Below are 19,107 nucleotides of genomic sequence, written 5' to 3' on the forward strand. Positions count from 1 at the left end.
ATCAGTACGGGTGCTCATTGAGCTGTGATTGTGAATGAGTTATGAAAAATAAAGTGAGGAGTCCACAGATATAACGAAGAAGAGAAATCACGAATCATATAACGTAACTGTTGTGATGTTTTCCTCAGCCAACAATAATTATTTTAAAATGAAAGGCTTTCATCATATCATGTGGACTTAATAGTGATGTGAGAATTTAAATCAGATTAGTAAAGTTCTCAAAATATGATATTCGCCAGCTCTTACTTCTTAATTAGTACTCTCACGGCAAGACAAACATGACAATGATGTTGTTTTGGAGTCTGTACTAACACAGCCATCAATGGTTAGACGACTTACAACTTTTATTTGATAACCTGATAATTGATGAGCATATTGAGTGAGGAATACATGTGAGGGTCTTGAGGTTGTAGGGGAAGGAAGAAAGCAACAATTTGTAAGGCGGAAAAATTTTCTGGAAAAATAATACATAATGGCGAATTTTCCATCTCACGTTATTATATTATCTTAATATACTTACGTTAATAAATCTTTAAACCTGACATAAAGAAAATGCCCTCGCTTCACAGCTTGTGAAGTACTCTTTTAACTGAATTCAGTAAAGCTCCCAACTTGCTGATACTTGCTCTCAACGCTTTCCACATAAACTACATATATAACTTTAGAGTCAAGCTTAATTTATCCAATTTATTAATAATAATGTGAATTTATATTAATATACAGCAAGGAAATGATTCCAGTGTAAAAGCCTCACAATGTCCTATTGCATGTAATAGGGAGTAAAATATTTTCTTTAATATTTGTGCACCAATGGTCCCAATAATGCTTGAGGAACAATGAAAGAGTATTACTTTGAAATAATCAGTACCTACTACGTAAAATGAAACATTGTGTTCGTTTTTTGTTGTTTCGAAATTACTGCAATATCTATATTTTCTTCAAATACTGTATACAAATCATGTAAATAAATTATTCTTTACAAAAGACTGCTTTGTGAATTGTAACTGAGTAAGTCTATTGTTTCTTGTGTTACAATTATTGTCAAATATAGACACTGACAATAATTGTGTTTTTTCCTTCTGCTAAGTATGTTTATAATGTCCAAATGTCAATTTAATTGAACACTAGAAGCGCAGAATAGATTCTTGTACATCCCTCCCGCTAAGAACTGGTAAGAGCAACACGTGAATGACGCAATCTGTACAAACCGGCGTTCCGCGCACATACACTGCACTTTCAGTGTCTGATTTCTGACATGCCTGGTCTAAGACAATAAAATTGTGTTCGAGATTCCCAAGACGACGAAGGACTTCCAGGACTAAATTTGGACAAATTCCCAGACAGAAGTTAATGATGACGCAGCCACAAACATTTCCGATGGCACGAATGCGTCACATGATAATTGTGCATCCACTTTACCGAAGTATTTCGAGCTCGACTCTGAGACAACTCCACAGGGGAAGTGTGTGTTCTTGTACACTTGACTGGTCCTATTTATAACGTCACAATATTTAGCTGAGGGTCTAATGCAAGCAGTGACACATGTTAGGGTGATGAATTTATATTTGCTTAGGGGAGGATAGAAGTCGACTCAAAACACTTCCAGGAAGTGGTCCCCTTACACCAAACAAACCTCTTAAGGGCCTGCGTAATTTAATCCTTCGTTATCATCATCATAATTATAATTATCACAAAGTAGCAGGCACAGAATATGAAACCGAGGGAGATAAAAAAGATGAAACGAGTAATTGAAACTGCAGAAGAGATAAACCTAGAGTCCAAACCGATAATAATAATAATAATAATAATAATAATTATTATTATTATTATTATTATTATTATTATTATTATTATTATTAGTGTTGTGGAATTTAATAGATTAATCCATAAATTTCTGTTGTAAGATTAATCGATCAAAATATTTAATCGAATAATCGAGTCGATTAAAATTAATCGGTTGTAGTTGATATTAATTATTACTTTGTTAATACAAACTCATACTAAAAATTCCGACAATATTACTGTCTCGGAAATTGCTTACGTAAAAGCAAAATAGTACTGTTATTTTCTAACTGCAAAACAGGTAGCGTAGGGAAAATCTTTGCACAAACACTTCAGAAAGAGATGGCGATATGAGGACAGTGACCTAGTCTACCTCTATCTTAGCACAAACACTTCAGAAAACGATGGCGATATGGGGACAGTGACTTAGTCTACCTCTATTGAAAGTTGAAAAAATGCGAAACGCTTATTAAGTTTTATGGTTTTCCAAGAAAACTTCAGCTCATTTTCCTAGCATACGAAATACATACTTTTCTGGGATTCGTCCTCCTCATCCCTTATAAAATAGCCATGTCTACACTGTGTGCAAGTGAGAGCGTAACTATCTTCTTCTCTTTCTAAAATCTGGTAATTCGATTACAATAGGGGCCGGTCTTCCGTTTCAACCGCTGTACTTTTGCAGTTGCAGTTTCTTTTTCTGAGTTTATATATGAAGGTTGTATGTTTAGTTTTATAAAGAAAAAAATCAGTTTTCTGTGGTCTGTGAAAAGTGCAAACTCCATTATGTCGTATGAGAATTTGAGAGGTAAACTCGGTGAAACGTTTGGATTTAAATTGAGCGATCGTGGAGAAGTGCTTGGCAGATTTTTTTGTGTGTGTGTGTTTAATGATGCAGGAAACATTGTTACTAAACGTACAGCGGCACTTAATTCGGAGCATGTGAATGCACTCACATGTTTAAAGTCATGGATGAAGCAGTATTAACTAGGTGAGTCTTCATACTTCTTGTCATTTATGTTTGTCTCCTAAAATTCCCGGAGAAATTGACACAATAAATTATAAGCCTCGTAATAAATACCTGACTTCATTAGGTAAAGAATTCCAGAGGCGAGGTATTTCTACAGTATACGAAGATGAGCATAAATAAGTTCTGTGACGAGGGATAGAAAGAAGTACTTAATGCCGGTTTCGTAGAAGTGAGAAGGGCAACGTCAGATTACTAATAATATAATTTATTAGTAATTATACAGACTGGGAGGGGACTGATGAACCAACATTTACGAGGTGATTTTACATGTTAAATATAACAAAACTTTTATTACGCTTTTTTTAGTTGGTTATTTTACGACGCTGTATCAACTACGAGGTTATTTAGCGTCGATGAGATTGGTGATGGCGAGATGGTATTTGGCGAGATGAGGCCGAGGATTCGCCATAGATTACCTGGCATTCACCTTACGGTTGGGGAAAGCTCGGAAAACACCCAACCAGGTAATCAGCCCAAGCGGGGATTGAACCCGCGCCCGAGCGCAACTTCAGACCGGCAGGCAAGCGCCTTAACCGACTGAGCCACGCCGGTGGCTTATACTTGTCCTTCGATGAATCACCGTTAAGCAGGAAAAAAATCTTTGCCCAATGTTTGCAGCGCTCTATTGCGGTAATGGCCCGAGAGAAATGGCTGATTGTTATACAAGCAGATAGGTAAAAATAATATGAACAGTTAATGTCTTGAATCTTTTATTTTTATTTTATTTTTTTTTTGCAAATTAAATCGTTTAGCCAAGAATTTAAATTGAATAATTGAGAAAATCGTTCAAATAAATCTTTCAACGCAGGACACTGTCTCGCGTCACCGACTGAGTACAACAGGGGGAGAGGGGAAGGTAAGGAGTGCACGCCGCGCATGCTAGTGTAGCCGTTCTGTTGCCAAATGCTTCATAGAAACATAAATATTTCCTCTAAAATGGAGAATGTTAGAGAAAAAACGTATTTACACTTTTCAAATCTCTTCTCATGATCTATTACCAGTTTCATTTTGTAAAGAGTTTACCACCCACCCTGTATATAAAGCACATACTTCTCTAACTTGATTCATATTCCCGACATTTATCGTGGAAGGCCTGAGAATTAGTAGAGATCATTTCTTAGTTTGACTCATAAGAGAATGCTGCAAAGAACGGCAATGCACATTGGTTGACGTCCGTCTGGTAGCTACGTACAGTACGATTATTTAGTCCTGGCAATTGCCGGAGATGTGCGTCTGGGTCAGACGAGTCCATTTAGTTACGCCAAGAGGTGTATGGGTTAGCTACTCGCTTGCCTTCGGAGCGATCGGATGTCATGCGTGCTGTAGAGCGGTGTGTTTCCAGTACAATTAAGCTGTACTGCATTCCTTTACCGACTGCTCGCCCTTATATCTACTCCGGAGCTCTCCTCATTACTCCTATTACTTTCCCTCTTTCGCGTCGCTGGGCTGTCAGGACTAAATAATCGGTCTGTATCAAACAATCCATTTTCGTCCGAGTACTTCATCATCCACTCCATGAAATGGGTTACTTTATGAAAAATTCATGACTCACATTGTTAGTCCTTAACATCAGCATCGGCATTGTAACTGCATTTATGCAGAGATGATGAGACAGTGATATAGCGATAAAAGGGGAATATAGGGCAATATGTGCACCAGCAGAAAACCTGCCTTTCCCAGCGTGTATGTGTGATACATCTTACATATTTCCACGGATGCAACTGTGGAGAGATAACAGCGAAAGACCTGCAGGTCCTTCGTAATGTCGTCACGATGATTAAACCATTATTAGCATGACCAGACTCTTCGTTGTTCTCCTCCTCCTTATCATCATCACCATCATCATCATCATCATCATCATCATCACCATCTGTATCCAATAGCGGTTAAGTTTGATTCTCACAAACTGACCCTTATCAACAAGGTGCTAAATTTGAAAATAATTCTGTTGTTATTACATTAGAGCTGCGGGTTTTATGTATAGTTCATTCGCTGTCGTAAGCAACATCGCACCTAGCAGCAGTACCTCCACTCAAGCAGAACATGTGTGTTTAATTAGGCATATGGGCTATTCCATCTCAAATCGAACGAAATATAGAGAAAATTGACCTTGCAATTTTAAATACAATGAAACTTTTTCTGTCCGTAGACAACTATGATACTTCGCTTTGTGCAAAGTTTGAGGCATCAGAACTTCATAGTGTTTAAATGAAAAATATTTTAATTTATCGTATTTTCATAAAATTAGCAACTTTAAACTGTTGTGGCTCCGAAACCCTTTCACCCAATGATCAAAATCGTGGTTTATTTTGATGCTGAAAAGTTAAAGTTTATATTGACATGTAAACAGTTTTTCTTACTTTTTATGGAAATGGAGATATTTAGATTATTCTTAATTAAGACACCTTTGCACACGAAAAAATATTTTTAAAATATATGGTTAAATTCCGCATTGAAAATACAAATAAACACGTATTTTTTACTGGTGCAACGTTAATAAGAAAGTATTGAAAAATCAAATAAAGAAAATAAATAGTACGCGCGTGAGCTAACCAGCTGACTGTGAGGCGGGAGTTAGCCTAGGCAAGCAAGACCAGGAGACATAAACACGTGATGTTTCGTCTAGTAGCGCATAGCTGGGCTAGCTTTATCACAGATTTTCATGAACACAGGAGTAAAATGACGTCCAATGCCCGCTTATCTTCATCTCTCGGCCAGTGCGAGCTGTGTTGCGCCTTTCAAGTCTAGGCGTGTGAAAATAATTTATTTAATACCCCCGAAATTTATTGCCGTGACACTAAGCAAACAATGCCGAATCCCTCTTAATAATGCAAGGTTTTTTCTCAATATTTTTTTTACATTTTTACAAATGGGCAAAAAACCTAAAAGTAAGTAAAATCAGATTATCTGTCTCTCTGTATATAATAAAAACAAGGATTACTTCTTATCATAACCTACCAAATGTCAGCTTCAAAATAAGCTCTCGTTCAATGTTCTGCAGTAAATGGTTCCAGAGTTCTGAGCGCTGAAAGAGGCTTGTTTTTCTAAAATACGCTAAATTTGTCGCTCAATAGTACGAAAACCGTTTGACTTTCGATAGTATATTTTTGCAAATGCACTGTCCTCAGCACCTTGTATAAATAGGGAAAAAATTAGATTATAAAAAATGCGAGGTTTTTTACTGATCGATTTCATATGGAATAGCCCATATAGACTTTTTTATTTGAAACATTTATTATTATTATTATTAATTATTACGCTTTTAGAGGCGGTGATACGAATGTTCAGGGATTGGTGGCATTGGGCTACAATAGCGTCTCAATACGTCGACTTCACCTAACAACAATCTGGCCACCCTAGCGCATAGAAATAAATTTGTTCATTGTTGAGGCGAAATGGCTGCTATAGAGGACAGAAAAGCTTTTTGTGTGTTTGATTTTCATGTGAACCAGTCGGTTATTAATGTGCAACGGCATTACCGAACAAAGTGGACCCAGTGGGTCTACAATCCTTAAATGGTACGCTGATTTTAAGGCAAGATTCTTCGCAAGCGGTTGCGATTTCATCAGTACCGACTGTAGTTGTTGCAAGTCCTAAAACCAGAGGACAATATGCTACGAAGAAATGTCTGCATAAGTATCAAACATTAATTGAAAACGTCTACACCTATGGAGTAACGGTTAGCGCGTCTAGCCGCGAAACCAGGTGGCCCGGGTTCGATTCCCGGTCGGGGCAAGTTACCTGGTTGAGGTTTTTCCGGGGTTTTCCCTCAGCCCAATATGAGCAAATGCTGGGTAACTTTCGGTGCTGGACCCCGGACTCATTTCACCAGCATTATCACCTTCATCTCATTCAGACGCTAAATAACCTAAGCTGTTGATAAAGCGTCGTAAAATAACCTACTTAATTGAAAACGATATTTTGAAAAATAAAAACACTGTATTGGAGTGCAGAAAATATTTCATTAAGGAGTAAAATGCCATAACTTACATTAAATAAAATGCATGCAGTACTCACAATTAAGAAGTGGTTTGTAGAAATCTGTTATTCTTTTCTTCTCTCATTTTACAAAAAATTACATCTGCAAATCATTATCAATCGTTCCTTAAGGAGTTAGATACAGCTTAAAGCAGTAAAATTGTGGAAATATTCAACATTTTTCTCCTCCATTACTGTATCTTGTACAATAATGAAAATTAGTATGTGTAAAACACTGTATTTCTCCTATATGAAAAAATATATTTACGACTGAAAAAAAAATAATTTTAATTTTTTTTTTTTTTTTTTTTTTTCAAAATTCAGTTCACTGTGCAGTGATGAAGCATTTCCCACATAACTAAAAAACTATCCAATATTCTGTGATGAAAATTTTTGTGTGTATTTATGCATGTCATATCTACAATGTGATGCAAGATTACTTCTCTACCTTTGACAGATTATCTGATAAAAAAAATAAATTCATTTTAAAAATGGTCAAACATCAGTATTTTCTTCTAACACAAAATTAAAAAAAAATGTTATTTATTAAGGAATGTAGTTGAAAGAGCATGATATTGTAAACATGAGTTTTAGCAATGAAATAAAAGAGAAAGCACATAAAAATTTAAGGATTTAGGTACAGTTTACAGCAGTAAAATTTTTGGAAATATTCAGCATTTTTTTCTTCCATTACTGTACCTTGTACAATAACGAAAATTAGTATGTGTAAAACAGTTATTTTTTTTAATTAAAAGTGGTGGCAGTTCACTGCGCAGTGATGAAGCGTTTCCCTCATAACTCATAAACTTGTAAACTTTTTCATATTCTCTCTCTTTTATTTAATTACTGAAACTCATGTTTACAATATCATGCTCTTTCAACTACATTCCTTAATAAATAATATTTTTTTTCTTTTGCGTTAGTAGAAAATATTGATATTTAATCATTTTTAAAATGAATTTATTTTTTATCAGACAATCTATCAAAGGTAGAGGAGTGATCTTGCATCATATTGTATATATGACACGTATAAATACACACAAAAAATTTCATCGCAGAATGATGGATAGTTTTTGAGTTCTGCGGGAAAAGCTTCATCACTGCAAAGTGAACTGAATTTTGAAAAAAAAATGTAAATAGTTATTTTCAAATAGTAAAAATATATTTTTTTTCATATAGCAGAAGGAGAGTGTTTTAAACATACCAATTTTCATTATTTTACAAGGTAAAGTAATAGAGGAAAAAAAAGTTGAATATTTCCATAATTTTATTGCTGTAAGCTGTACCTAACCCCTTAACAAGTTTATGAGTTATGAGGGAAACGCTTCATCACTGCACAGTGAACTGCCACCATTTTTAATTAAAATATATATATATTTTTTTTAATACTAAAACTATATATATATTTTTTTTCATATAGCAGAAAGACAGTGTTTTACACATGCGAATTATCATTATTGTACAAGGTACAGTAATGGAGGAAAAAAAATGTTGAATATTTCCAAACATTTTACTGCTGTAAACTGTACCTAACCTCATAACCAAACCAAATTCACGGCACACATCGGCTTCCTTTCTACCACTCTCCATTTGTTCTCTAACATTAACTTTATCCTCCACACTTAACATTTTTCGTTTGTTTGCAACTTTTTCCACTGTACTGTATGTAACACCTGTTTACAAATCATCTTAAGTTGCAGTCTAAACTGAATATCTGGATTAACGTACGGTACACAACTTTGCCAGCTATTGTTTGCAAAGTATTGTTGGCACGATAGTAGAAAGAGTTTGGCCTAGTCCACACTCAAGTCTCTTTTCTTAGAATTCAGTTTTTTGACCGTAAAACGCTTTCACAACAGTAATTCAAAATGGTATTGGTCGCTAATGGCATTACAGAAGACCTGAGGATCTGTATTTAATGTATGTAGAACATGATCTTTTAAAGAATTTACACTGTTGCGAAATAACGCTGTAAACGAATTGCTTGTAAAAATATCTGCAGTGCCTGGGAAAACTGACATAAGTCAGTTTCCACGAACCTTTTTTCATAATTTATTGACAACTTACACTGGTTTATGTCGGTTTGATTTTTTTCTGTATGAATTATTGTAATGGGAGAAATACTTATGTCTCTTTTTTCCAAGCGAACAACTCGGTCACAATATGATAACACGCTAGAAATACCACTCCACACATCATCTCTTTATTCTTCATCTTTCACTGTTGCTACTTCTCGTCACTGGAATTCTCTGCCGCCTGAAGTCAAGGGCTGCAGAACTTTAATTTCCTTTAAATGTAAATTAGAAAAATATCTTATGATGAGTTGCCAAACCTAACGCGTTGCAAATATTAATGGAATGTGTTCCACTATATTTATTTTTATCTTTTATTTTTATTTTATTTTTTTGTTTCTTATTTTTATTGTGTAATCATGTAAATCGTGGTTATTTATAACTTTACGCCAATATGTATCCCACTGTGTTGTTTTTTATTGTTAATCTATTTTTGTGTACATTTTATTCAATTGTCGGTTTCTGGTGTAATTATGTAAATCTTACTTAATTGTAATCTAATAATAATATGTATACTAATGTGTTTATTTTTATTTTTACTGTGTACATTTTTTTTATTGAATTATCGGCTTCTGTTTTTATGTGATTCGTATTTGATTCCAACAACATTAATATGTATTTCACTATGTTTATTTTTATTTTATGAGGTAAATTTTTATGTAACTACCTCTTTTGATCTCATTATGTACCTAAATTGTATCAGTATGTAATTACTTAATTCCGATCCAGTTTTATGTTCAACTATGTAAGCAAGTTTTAATCCTGATTGAGTGAAAGAGAAGGCCTTACGGCCTTAACTCTGCCAGGTTAAATAAAGCCATTATTATTATTATGATTATTATTATTATGATGATGATGATTATTATTATTGAATTATCAAAAAAAAGTTTGTGGAAACTGACTTATGTCACTTTTCCCAGGCACTCCAAATATGTCGTTATAAATACGTAGTACATTATGCAACGAGCCTATAATGGTAGTAATTAAGACGCGAGTATGTTTGTTTATGAAACGAGCGCAAGCGAGTTTCATAATTTTCATACGAGCGTCTTAATTACCATTATAGGCAAGTTTCATACGACTTTTTATGCTCGACCATATTTCTAACTTGAAATTATTCAGAAGTATTCATGTTATGGTTATATGAGGAGTGGAGCTGACCTGAATTGTGAGATGTGCGCAGAAGCGAATGTATTGATTTTTTCTGAAACACGAATGTCACTGACATTGATATAATCTAGAGAATAACATGAACATTAGACTTGATATAACCTGGAAATTAATTTAGAATTGAAAAACGAGATGACAAATTGAATTTATTTGAATATTATTTACAATTAACGCTAATAATTATAGTTACAGAACATAACCTTCTGCGACAGTATTGGATTTCCAGCCTCCGTGACTTTTCGCTAATTGTCTTTCGATTTCATATCCGAGAATAATCGATACTTGCGGTTTTATAATGGTACAATCAGTACAAAGGTGATTTCTCATTGGCTGAACAACTGAATTATAATGAATAGGTGTACTTTAATGAGGTGCATTAAAGGGCTACTACCATGTGTATAATTACTACATTTCGGCATGGTCGAGCATAAAATAATAAATCATATATGTTTAATACAGGTAAAAAACTACTTTTTAATTACTTTCTGTAGCCGAGGTGTCGCATTAGCAGTGGTCACTATAATTAGGTTGAACTGTAATTCGTATGAGAACGTAAAAATCTCGGTCCTGCAGGATCGATAGAGCTCCTGAAGTCGAGGACCGATTCCTAGACTGACAGTTACCGAAGCTCTCGAAAGCTGAAATAAAAGTAACAAATAAACGGAGGCCCTCCAGGGACGAAGAGACGTTACCCACTGCATTACGGCGGCGCTGAGTGTGACGTCATGCTGGAGACACTGCATTAGCAGAGCGAGGAAGGAGGGATCAGTGAAGTAATTAGATTTCCTTCAAAACGGGATGAATCAAAACTAATCACATCCAACAGATTCAAACTGAATAAGCACTTCCTCTCTTGGGAAGCATGGCGATACAGATTCATGCTGCCCGCTTTGGGATTCTTGTTCATACAGCTTGCAGTGTACCGCTTGATTCATCCTTAGTTTTCAAATACGTCATGTCGATGCCCAGAATTTTGGGCCGTATTCAAGAACGTCATTTAAACTTTACTTCGTCTTGACTTCCTCAAGGCAATTTTTAAAAGATTGATAAATGGGCAACTTACTAGTGTTATACAGGGACATCATTTTATTTTTACTTCAATTTTTATTGTACCTAAGGTTTTTTTTAATGTACTTCACTTCCACCCCTTCTACTAATGAAGTTCTACCGTCCTCCACACAGATCCAAGACCGCATATACCTACAGTCATAGTAGCTTTACGGTCATAGTGAACAGTACGTTCCAAAAATATGTTCGCGTTTTCCAGTGACGAAAGACCTTTCAATATTGTATCATTTTCCATTTGCCTACGTCGTATCCCGGTTTCCCCCACCTGCTTCTATTCGCCTCTCTGTAAATGCTAGTGGCTGGACTGTCTTAGCTTTTTTCTGAGAATATTAATTTCTGTTAGGAATTGGACGTCTACGTAATATTATACCCATACAATTGTTTAAAATAACTTAAATAAAAGGGCCTCGTTAAGTAATTAACTGTCACGTGATTTTCTCCCTTTCTACGACCCTACGACATAACCACTTGGACGGACAGTAGATAGCATGTCTGAGTAATTTTATCTTTTCGCATCGGGCAGAAGTGACGATTGAATTTACAGTACGTAAGGTCTCTTTTATAGAGTAGGTACAGAATTATTTCAACATGAGTTACTGATACAAAGTACGAACCTGGTAATTGGAATTACGTACAATAGTCTATAGTGCGATAATATGCACATTAGAACTTAAGCCTGTATCGATATGAACGGCCACCATTTTCAAAAATGTGTTTAAATATCCATATTATGATTATTTTTCAATTTAACTTCATTCTCTATAGTGTACGCTAATGTGCCGTAGACAGTATAATATACGCTGCATAATGAATACGTCCGCATGGATAACTCAGTTCGTGAGTAAAAGCACTTATTGTTAATAGTGTACTGTATTTTGATTAAACAAAAACCTAATGAAAATTATCAAACTCAAAATTGCGATATATCCTACTTTACGTAAAAGGTGAACTACTTTTCTTCCCTCCTATACTTAGTAAATTGATTTGTTTGTATTTTACGCCAGTATCATTGAACTCCAGTCTTGGAAGGGAGTAGCAAACGGTATTTCCAGTTCTCAACCGTTAATCCAAAGGTATAGCCAGGTTAATATTAAAAATGTTAGTAAAAATAAAATGATGTCCCTGTATATTTAAGCACGTGGGCTTACAGTTGTTTTGTTATATACACCATCGTCAGAGCCTACTCAATCATAGCGTCATCTTGATATCGCTGCCAGTAGTAGGGGTGTGTTTGTGTTTTGTAGTGTGGAGTCAATTAGTGAGTGTGTTCTGAAATTGATCTGTGTGTTGAGAATTTGATTTGTGTGTCTGTATATTTCATAATGTTCTAGTGTGTTGAGTTTTTGGTTTTTAGGTTGGATGTGTAGGATTTCCATGTCTGTATCTATGTCCAATGTACAAGTTCTACATTGAACAGACAGGAAGATCATTCCAAACACGCTTCAAAAGACACATTAAAGCAATAACCAGAGGACACAATACATCTACATATGCCGAACACATAACTAATACTAACCATACATACAACAACATAGATACAGACATGGAAATCCTACACATTTTTTTTTCAAATTTATTTATTTTTAAATTTATTTCAAATTTCAAATTCAAATTTCAAATTTCTTTACAATTTACATAAAACCCAAAAACCAAAAACTCAACACACTAGAACAATATGAAATATACAGACACACTAAAACACAAACAAATCAAATTCTCAACACAGAGATCAATTTCAGAACACACTCACTATTTGACTCCACACTAAAACACACAAACACACACCTACAACAGGCAGCGATATCAAGATGACGCTATGATCCAGTAGGCTCTGACGATGGTGTATATACCGAAACAGCTGTAAGCCCACGTGGTTAAATATATAACACTAGTAAGTTGCCCATTTATCAATCTTCTATTAATAAGTGTTAAAAGTAGTGTACGCAAGGCTCAAGAATCCACACCTGTGGAGTAACGGTCAGCGCGTCTGGCCCGCGTTCGAATCCCGGTCGGGGTAAGTTACCTGTTTGAGGTTTTTTCCGGGGTTTTCCCTCAACCCAATATGAGCAAATGCTGGGTAACTTTCGGTGCTGGACTCCGGACTCATTTCACCGGCATTATCACCTTCATTTCATTCAGACGCTAAATAACCTAGATGTTGATACAGCGTCGTAAAATAACCTAAAAAAATATAAAAAAGACTCAAGATGGATGCAATTTTTATTCATATAAAGTGCAGGATCCATATTCAGAGACAATATTAATCTTTCTTTTGACAAAATCAAATGTACGAGAAAAGCAAGTGAACTTAGTCTTCTATATCATCATTAGAGTCAGAAGGTTTAGCCCCATTCTAGCTCGCCACGTGGTGAATGGAGAAGCATTGCATCTGTTTACTGCTGCGCTGTGCATCAGGTAAGTACAGTCAACTCATAACAGTAGGACTTCAAGCTCCAGGCAACGCGGTCATTGTCATACGTTTTGGTTATGCTTAATAATATGATTAACCATAACTTTTCAGTTATTTCTGAAACTATCACCATTTTATAACAATTTCAGTTGTCAGTGACTGAAGGTCTAAAAACAAATGACAATATTTCGCATATTCTTATATTCCTAAAAACATAAATTTATTACATAGGTACTCAAGAACAATACAATTTTGGGAATGCAGTAATGTCGGCTATAATACGAGATAATATGTTCACTGCTTCTATAGACACAAAACTGTAGGAATATAGTTTGTTTGAAAGTGACATCCATTACCTTAGATCAGCCGTGGCGAAAATGTGATCGTGTGCCGAGCCACTGTGAAACCTGCAACGTGCATAGCACCTATGGAGGGAGGCGGACACCCGAAGGGGAAGTGAAGCAACTGTCTGACTTATTAACGGATTTTTATTTTCCTTACGCCAAGCACGTAAATATAATTTTATACAGTACAAGGCTACAAACTAATGTTTAGCACGGGTAACGAAGAAAGAAATGAACAAGAAAACATAGTACACATTATCATAACCTAAAATTAACTGTCTTCAGAATGTCTCTGCGACAGAATTTCAAAATCAGGAATTATGTCACTTACTGCCAGTCGTAGTTGATCACGAAGGTATTTATCTGCCAGTCGTGATCTAAATTTCGTTTTTACTATTTTCATTCTTGAAAATAATTTTTCACAATCGTAAGTTGTAGCGAACATGGCTTCAACAGAGCAAGCGGAAGAACGAAGCTTCGGGTATTTATTTTTTGCCAAAGGTTTGAAAAGTTCTACATTTGTCAAGTCCTTATATCTAGCTTTCATTTAACATCACATTGTAAATCTGCGAGTTTAAATTGAAGATCTAACCGCATTATTCGTACATCTGCTGAAGAAGAATCGACGTCAGAGATGATAATGATAATGATGATGGTGATAATAATAATAATAATAATAATAATAATAATAATAATAATCATAACAACACTTAAACTTTTAATGTTTCATCAGTAACATGTAGTATAATGCCGTTTTATGTTATACAACCGTTTTCCTCATAATACTTGTGAACAAATCATACATTTAATATTCTCATCATATTGGCAGCAAAAATGCGTCACTGACAAGAGATGGCAGCAACTGTGTCGATCCTTCTATTGGTTATAAACTTCTACTCTTTGTTGTGATTTCAACCGATGACAATGACCATTGAAACGTTTATCTGTTGTGTGAATTATATCGAGTTAAACTAAGCTTAATTAAAATCAAGGTAATTGTGTAAATATTATTATCATATCTCATACAAATCATTTTACTCTAGTTTACATAAAGCTTTTTGATTTGATTTGATGTTAGCCTAATTCAAGTGATGGTTTTAGAACAATCTTGGTTTCATATCTTCAGTTATGTCGATCAGTACCGGACACTGATTAGTCGGGCAGTAGGCTACCGGTCATATTATTTCGTGGTATTTATGTACTTTTTCATAATTTAATTTAATGGTTTGTAATTTACAGAACATAGATGATGTAGAAGCTAATCTTAAACCATCGAAACGCAGATGGAATCCGGATGCAAAAAAACTCAAAGAAGCAGAAAGAAACACATATATCTGATAACCAACAAAATACTGTGATGATACCCATGATGATGATGATGATGATGATGATGATAATAATAATAATAATAATAATAATAATAATAATAATAATAATAATAATAATAATATAACCATGTTTGGAGAATCGGCCTATTTGGCCCGTTCTAACTCCATTTGCGTGAATTTATGTTTAGTTGCAGACGGACTCCTTGGTCATGTGGTCAGCGTCGCGCATGGACATCGCTTATAACATAACATAAAATAGGACAATGGATACAGTTACACACCCAGTTGTCACGTGGCATCCTCAGTCTATCGTCTTTACATCGAATCTATACTTACTCTGGAATCTTTTTGTGACGATTTCTCCGATGGCATCTCAGGCGTCTTCATCGAGAAGGCATCTGGCACGTAGCCGAAGAAAGACTTCCCCAGCAATCTCGCCTGAGGCTTGTTGTCTCCCAGACCGGGAATCCATCCCATTCCGTCGTCAGACATGGTGGTGTTCTGTAACGTGTGAGTGAAGCATTGTCATGTTAAATAAACACGTGAATTAAAATTTAAATAAACATAATGTATTATAAGCAAGCTTAAAAATTCCAATAACTATCTAAACTTTGTGACTAAAATATCACACAAAACTGATTAAGTGCTAAACATAGTGTGGATAATTTGATCACAAAATTTAGAATCTACAAGTCAGTTTACTTTTCCAATTTTGAAATAACGCAGAATTCACGTTTAAATGCATCTCATTCATGGTTCCAAAGAATAACTTTTTGTGTCCTCCAGAAGTTTACAGAACACATGTTCAAAGATAAATCCTCAAATACAAAACATGCGAACTTTCTTCGTAACTTTGTTAGAAGCAATGAGTGGACTGTTTTATATTGGCTGCAATAAAATAGAAACAAAATATAAAACAGGAGATAATCAAAGAGAACGGAGTAGAGGAGAACAATATAGAAAAGAGTAGAAGAAAGGAGAATAGAAAAACGCAGAAAATAATAATATAAAACGGAGGATAAGTTAACGAAATACACTCAGGGACAAAAAAACCGAGAAACTTGTTTTATAAAAAGAAATATTACATGTATGTTAGTCAGAGTTTTAGTAGGCCTTGCAATTTAATACCCATCTATTTGTGGTCATTTCGTTACCATGGATTCGTGTAAACAACCATTATCATGAGATAAGCCATTTATTTGTAGAAAGTCTCAGTTACTACAGAATTTGTGACTCTGGTTTTGTTCTTTATTGTCGCTATTTATTTAATTTTACATGTTGTCACTGTAAGTTGGTAATCACACCTTAGCTTTTTAAAGAATGCGACCTGAAGATATTGCTGTAGCCGTTGATCTAAATGATGATGGACGCAGTGTACGTTACATCGCAGATGTCAAGAATATGTCTAGAAATACCATTCAGGATGCCCTAAAACATTTCAGAGAGACACAAGAATACACCAGGAAACTAGGTTCGGGTCGTCCGCGATGTACAACTCAAAATGAAGACAGGCGCATGGTGTTATCAGTTCTTAGGGAGCGAAATCTGTCAGCTACGATGTTGGCCTAACGGTTTGTTGACATGCATGGACGTCCAGTATCGGACAAAACAGTTAGAAGAAGGTTGAAAGCAAGTGGACTGATATCAGATAAATCTGCAACTGATCCCACTCAGGATGCATCGCGTCGAAAGATTGCGTTTTGCACAGGATCGTAGAGCCTGGAGAAATGAACAGTGGAGCTATGTTCTGTTTACAGACGAGTCCCGTTTCAATCTACACTCACCTGATGGACGTAAAAGAATTTGGAGAATGAGAGAGAAACGATTTTCGCAATGTTGTATTTCCGAGAGGTCGCCATTTGTAGATGGTGGAGTGATGGTTTGAGCAGGAGTGTGTATGATGCTCGTAGGAGTTGGTTTTCGTAGATGGAATCTAACAGCTGATATGTACATAAATGAATGTTTGGTCCATCATGTGGTGCTATTTGGTCCATATGTAGGCAATGGATTTCTTCTAATGCACGACAATGCACGCCCACAAGTCGCTCGCGTTACCAGAGGTTATCTGCAAGAAGTGGGGATTCATGGTTTATCATGGCCAGCAAGGAGTCCTGACATGAATCCAATTGAACACTTATGGTTCATGCTGGCACGGTGTATTAGGAAGAGACAGCCACCACCAGAAAACTTACAGGAAGCATGGGAAGACATTCCTCAAGAAACAGAGGGAGTAATACATGTTACTAAAAATGTGATTTCAATGTTACAAGCACGAAACATCTGAGCCGCAGCTGAAAAATGTTGTTACTGGTTTTACGTCCTTTGCGTCCTGACTAAAATATTTTATTTATAATAGTATTTATGATTAATTACACGATCCTTTGTTTAAAATGCGTTTTTCTATCATTTAAAAACCATTACATTTCACAACTTACTCGACCTTTTATTAACAATTTCTGACATAAAAGAAATGTCCTTGAACACTAAGTGTCCGGGTTTTCTGTCCCTGAGTGTATAATAAAGGGAACAAAAGGCAAAAGATGAAGGAGCAGAAGTTTAGAGATGAAAAGGAAAATATTTATTTTTCTACATTTTTAAGCTGCTGATAATATTTTATATAGGTTACAGCAGAGGTCTCCAAAAAGCGTATCGTCATTCGTGCTCTCGATGCTGCCCGCCGAATACAGTGTGCTGTAAGGATGGGAAAGGGGGAGAGACTCGTACCTCAACAGATGGGAGCGATCAGTGGGGGATCGCGGCAACGGTCTGCTTAAATTTAAAAATAATAACATCAAAAGAATAAGAAATATCATACGTTTGTATATTATTTTGAAATGGTTTCGACTTCAGATTCAATTACATTTACAATCTTGAAATTCCTTCTCTGAACTGTAATTGGAAACAATTTAATTTTCTTAAACTTTGACTTTGTTCCGGACACAGTATTTTAGTAACGTCCTGTATGAACTATTTTACAAATGATGCTTCTGTAAAGGGCTTCATTGATTTTCCAATGTTCCAAGCTAGAACATAGCTAACAAGAAGCTTTTTCTGTTTAAGACTGAGGACACGTGTGTGATTTGTGTTTGTATTTTCTTGTTTTATATGTATCACAATATTTGTGGGCCTAAGCATTTCACCCAAAATGAAATGAAAAACATGTTTGTCATGCGGAACTAAGTGCAAACGTATTGTAATATACTGATTATTATGTATAACCAACAGTTATACACATAGCCCCAAAATAAATTATTTTCACATGTCCAACATGCCTGTAACTGGATGATATTCTTTCTTAAGAGTCTAGTATTGTCATCGTATGTTGAATTTTAACATACGCTTAAGAATTTTCGAACAAATTAAGCATTTTACAATCTCCCCACTAACACAAAAATGTCTCTTCCTATTCATCCTTGAATGTACTACGTCCATGATTAGAAGACACTGTGAAACGGTGGAACACTCCGACCAACACAATGATAATGGCAGTCCGCCACTGCTCTTCGTTTGCACATAAACATTGAGTACAGTAGAGGTGGAGATGGGTGAGGCGGAGCGCGCTCATTACGTACTGGCTTCGGTTCCGTTCAGGGGCTTACTCGCGAATAGGCTTTTGGAGACGTCTGGGTTACAGAAACCTCTTGTTGTTAGTATTAACGCTCCAAACTTCCATAAGTTCCAGTTTGATAGTTTTGCAGTTATTAAAACCAAAAAAAAAAAAAAAAAAAAAATAGCATTTCCAAAGTGTACGTATTCCCATAAAATATATGTTACAGAACTGAAACAAATTGGACAGTACCTTTGACATACATACAATTTAACAGGAGAGCTATAGTTTACATTTTTAATGTATGAGTGACCTCAAAATAAATTAATCCAGTCAGTTTAAAAATAATGTTAGTGTACGGATAGTATATTTTATTTCTCA

At 35.4% G+C, this 19,107-nt stretch overlaps 1 protein-coding gene across 4 annotated transcripts in view; it reads right to left on the minus strand.

The window, feature by feature from the left end:
• The window catches only part of CRMP (Collapsin Response Mediator Protein), a 747,709-nt gene that overhangs the window by 639,220 nt on the left and 89,382 nt on the right, over positions 1-19,107 (minus strand). For all 4 annotated transcript variants that reach the window (XM_069838352.1, XM_069838349.1, XM_069838350.1 and 1 more), the window contains exon 2: positions 15,516-15,680. In XM_069838352.1, coding sequence (XP_069694453.1) covers positions 15,516-15,680 — 165 coding nt within the window. The remainder of the gene's footprint in view (positions 1-15,515; positions 15,681-19,107) is intronic.

Source organism: Periplaneta americana, chromosome 10 (genome assembly GCF_040183065.1).
Source record: "Periplaneta americana isolate PAMFEO1 chromosome 10, P.americana_PAMFEO1_priV1, whole genome shotgun sequence".
Classification (NCBI taxonomy): domain Eukaryota; kingdom Metazoa; phylum Arthropoda; class Insecta; order Blattodea; family Blattidae; genus Periplaneta; species Periplaneta americana.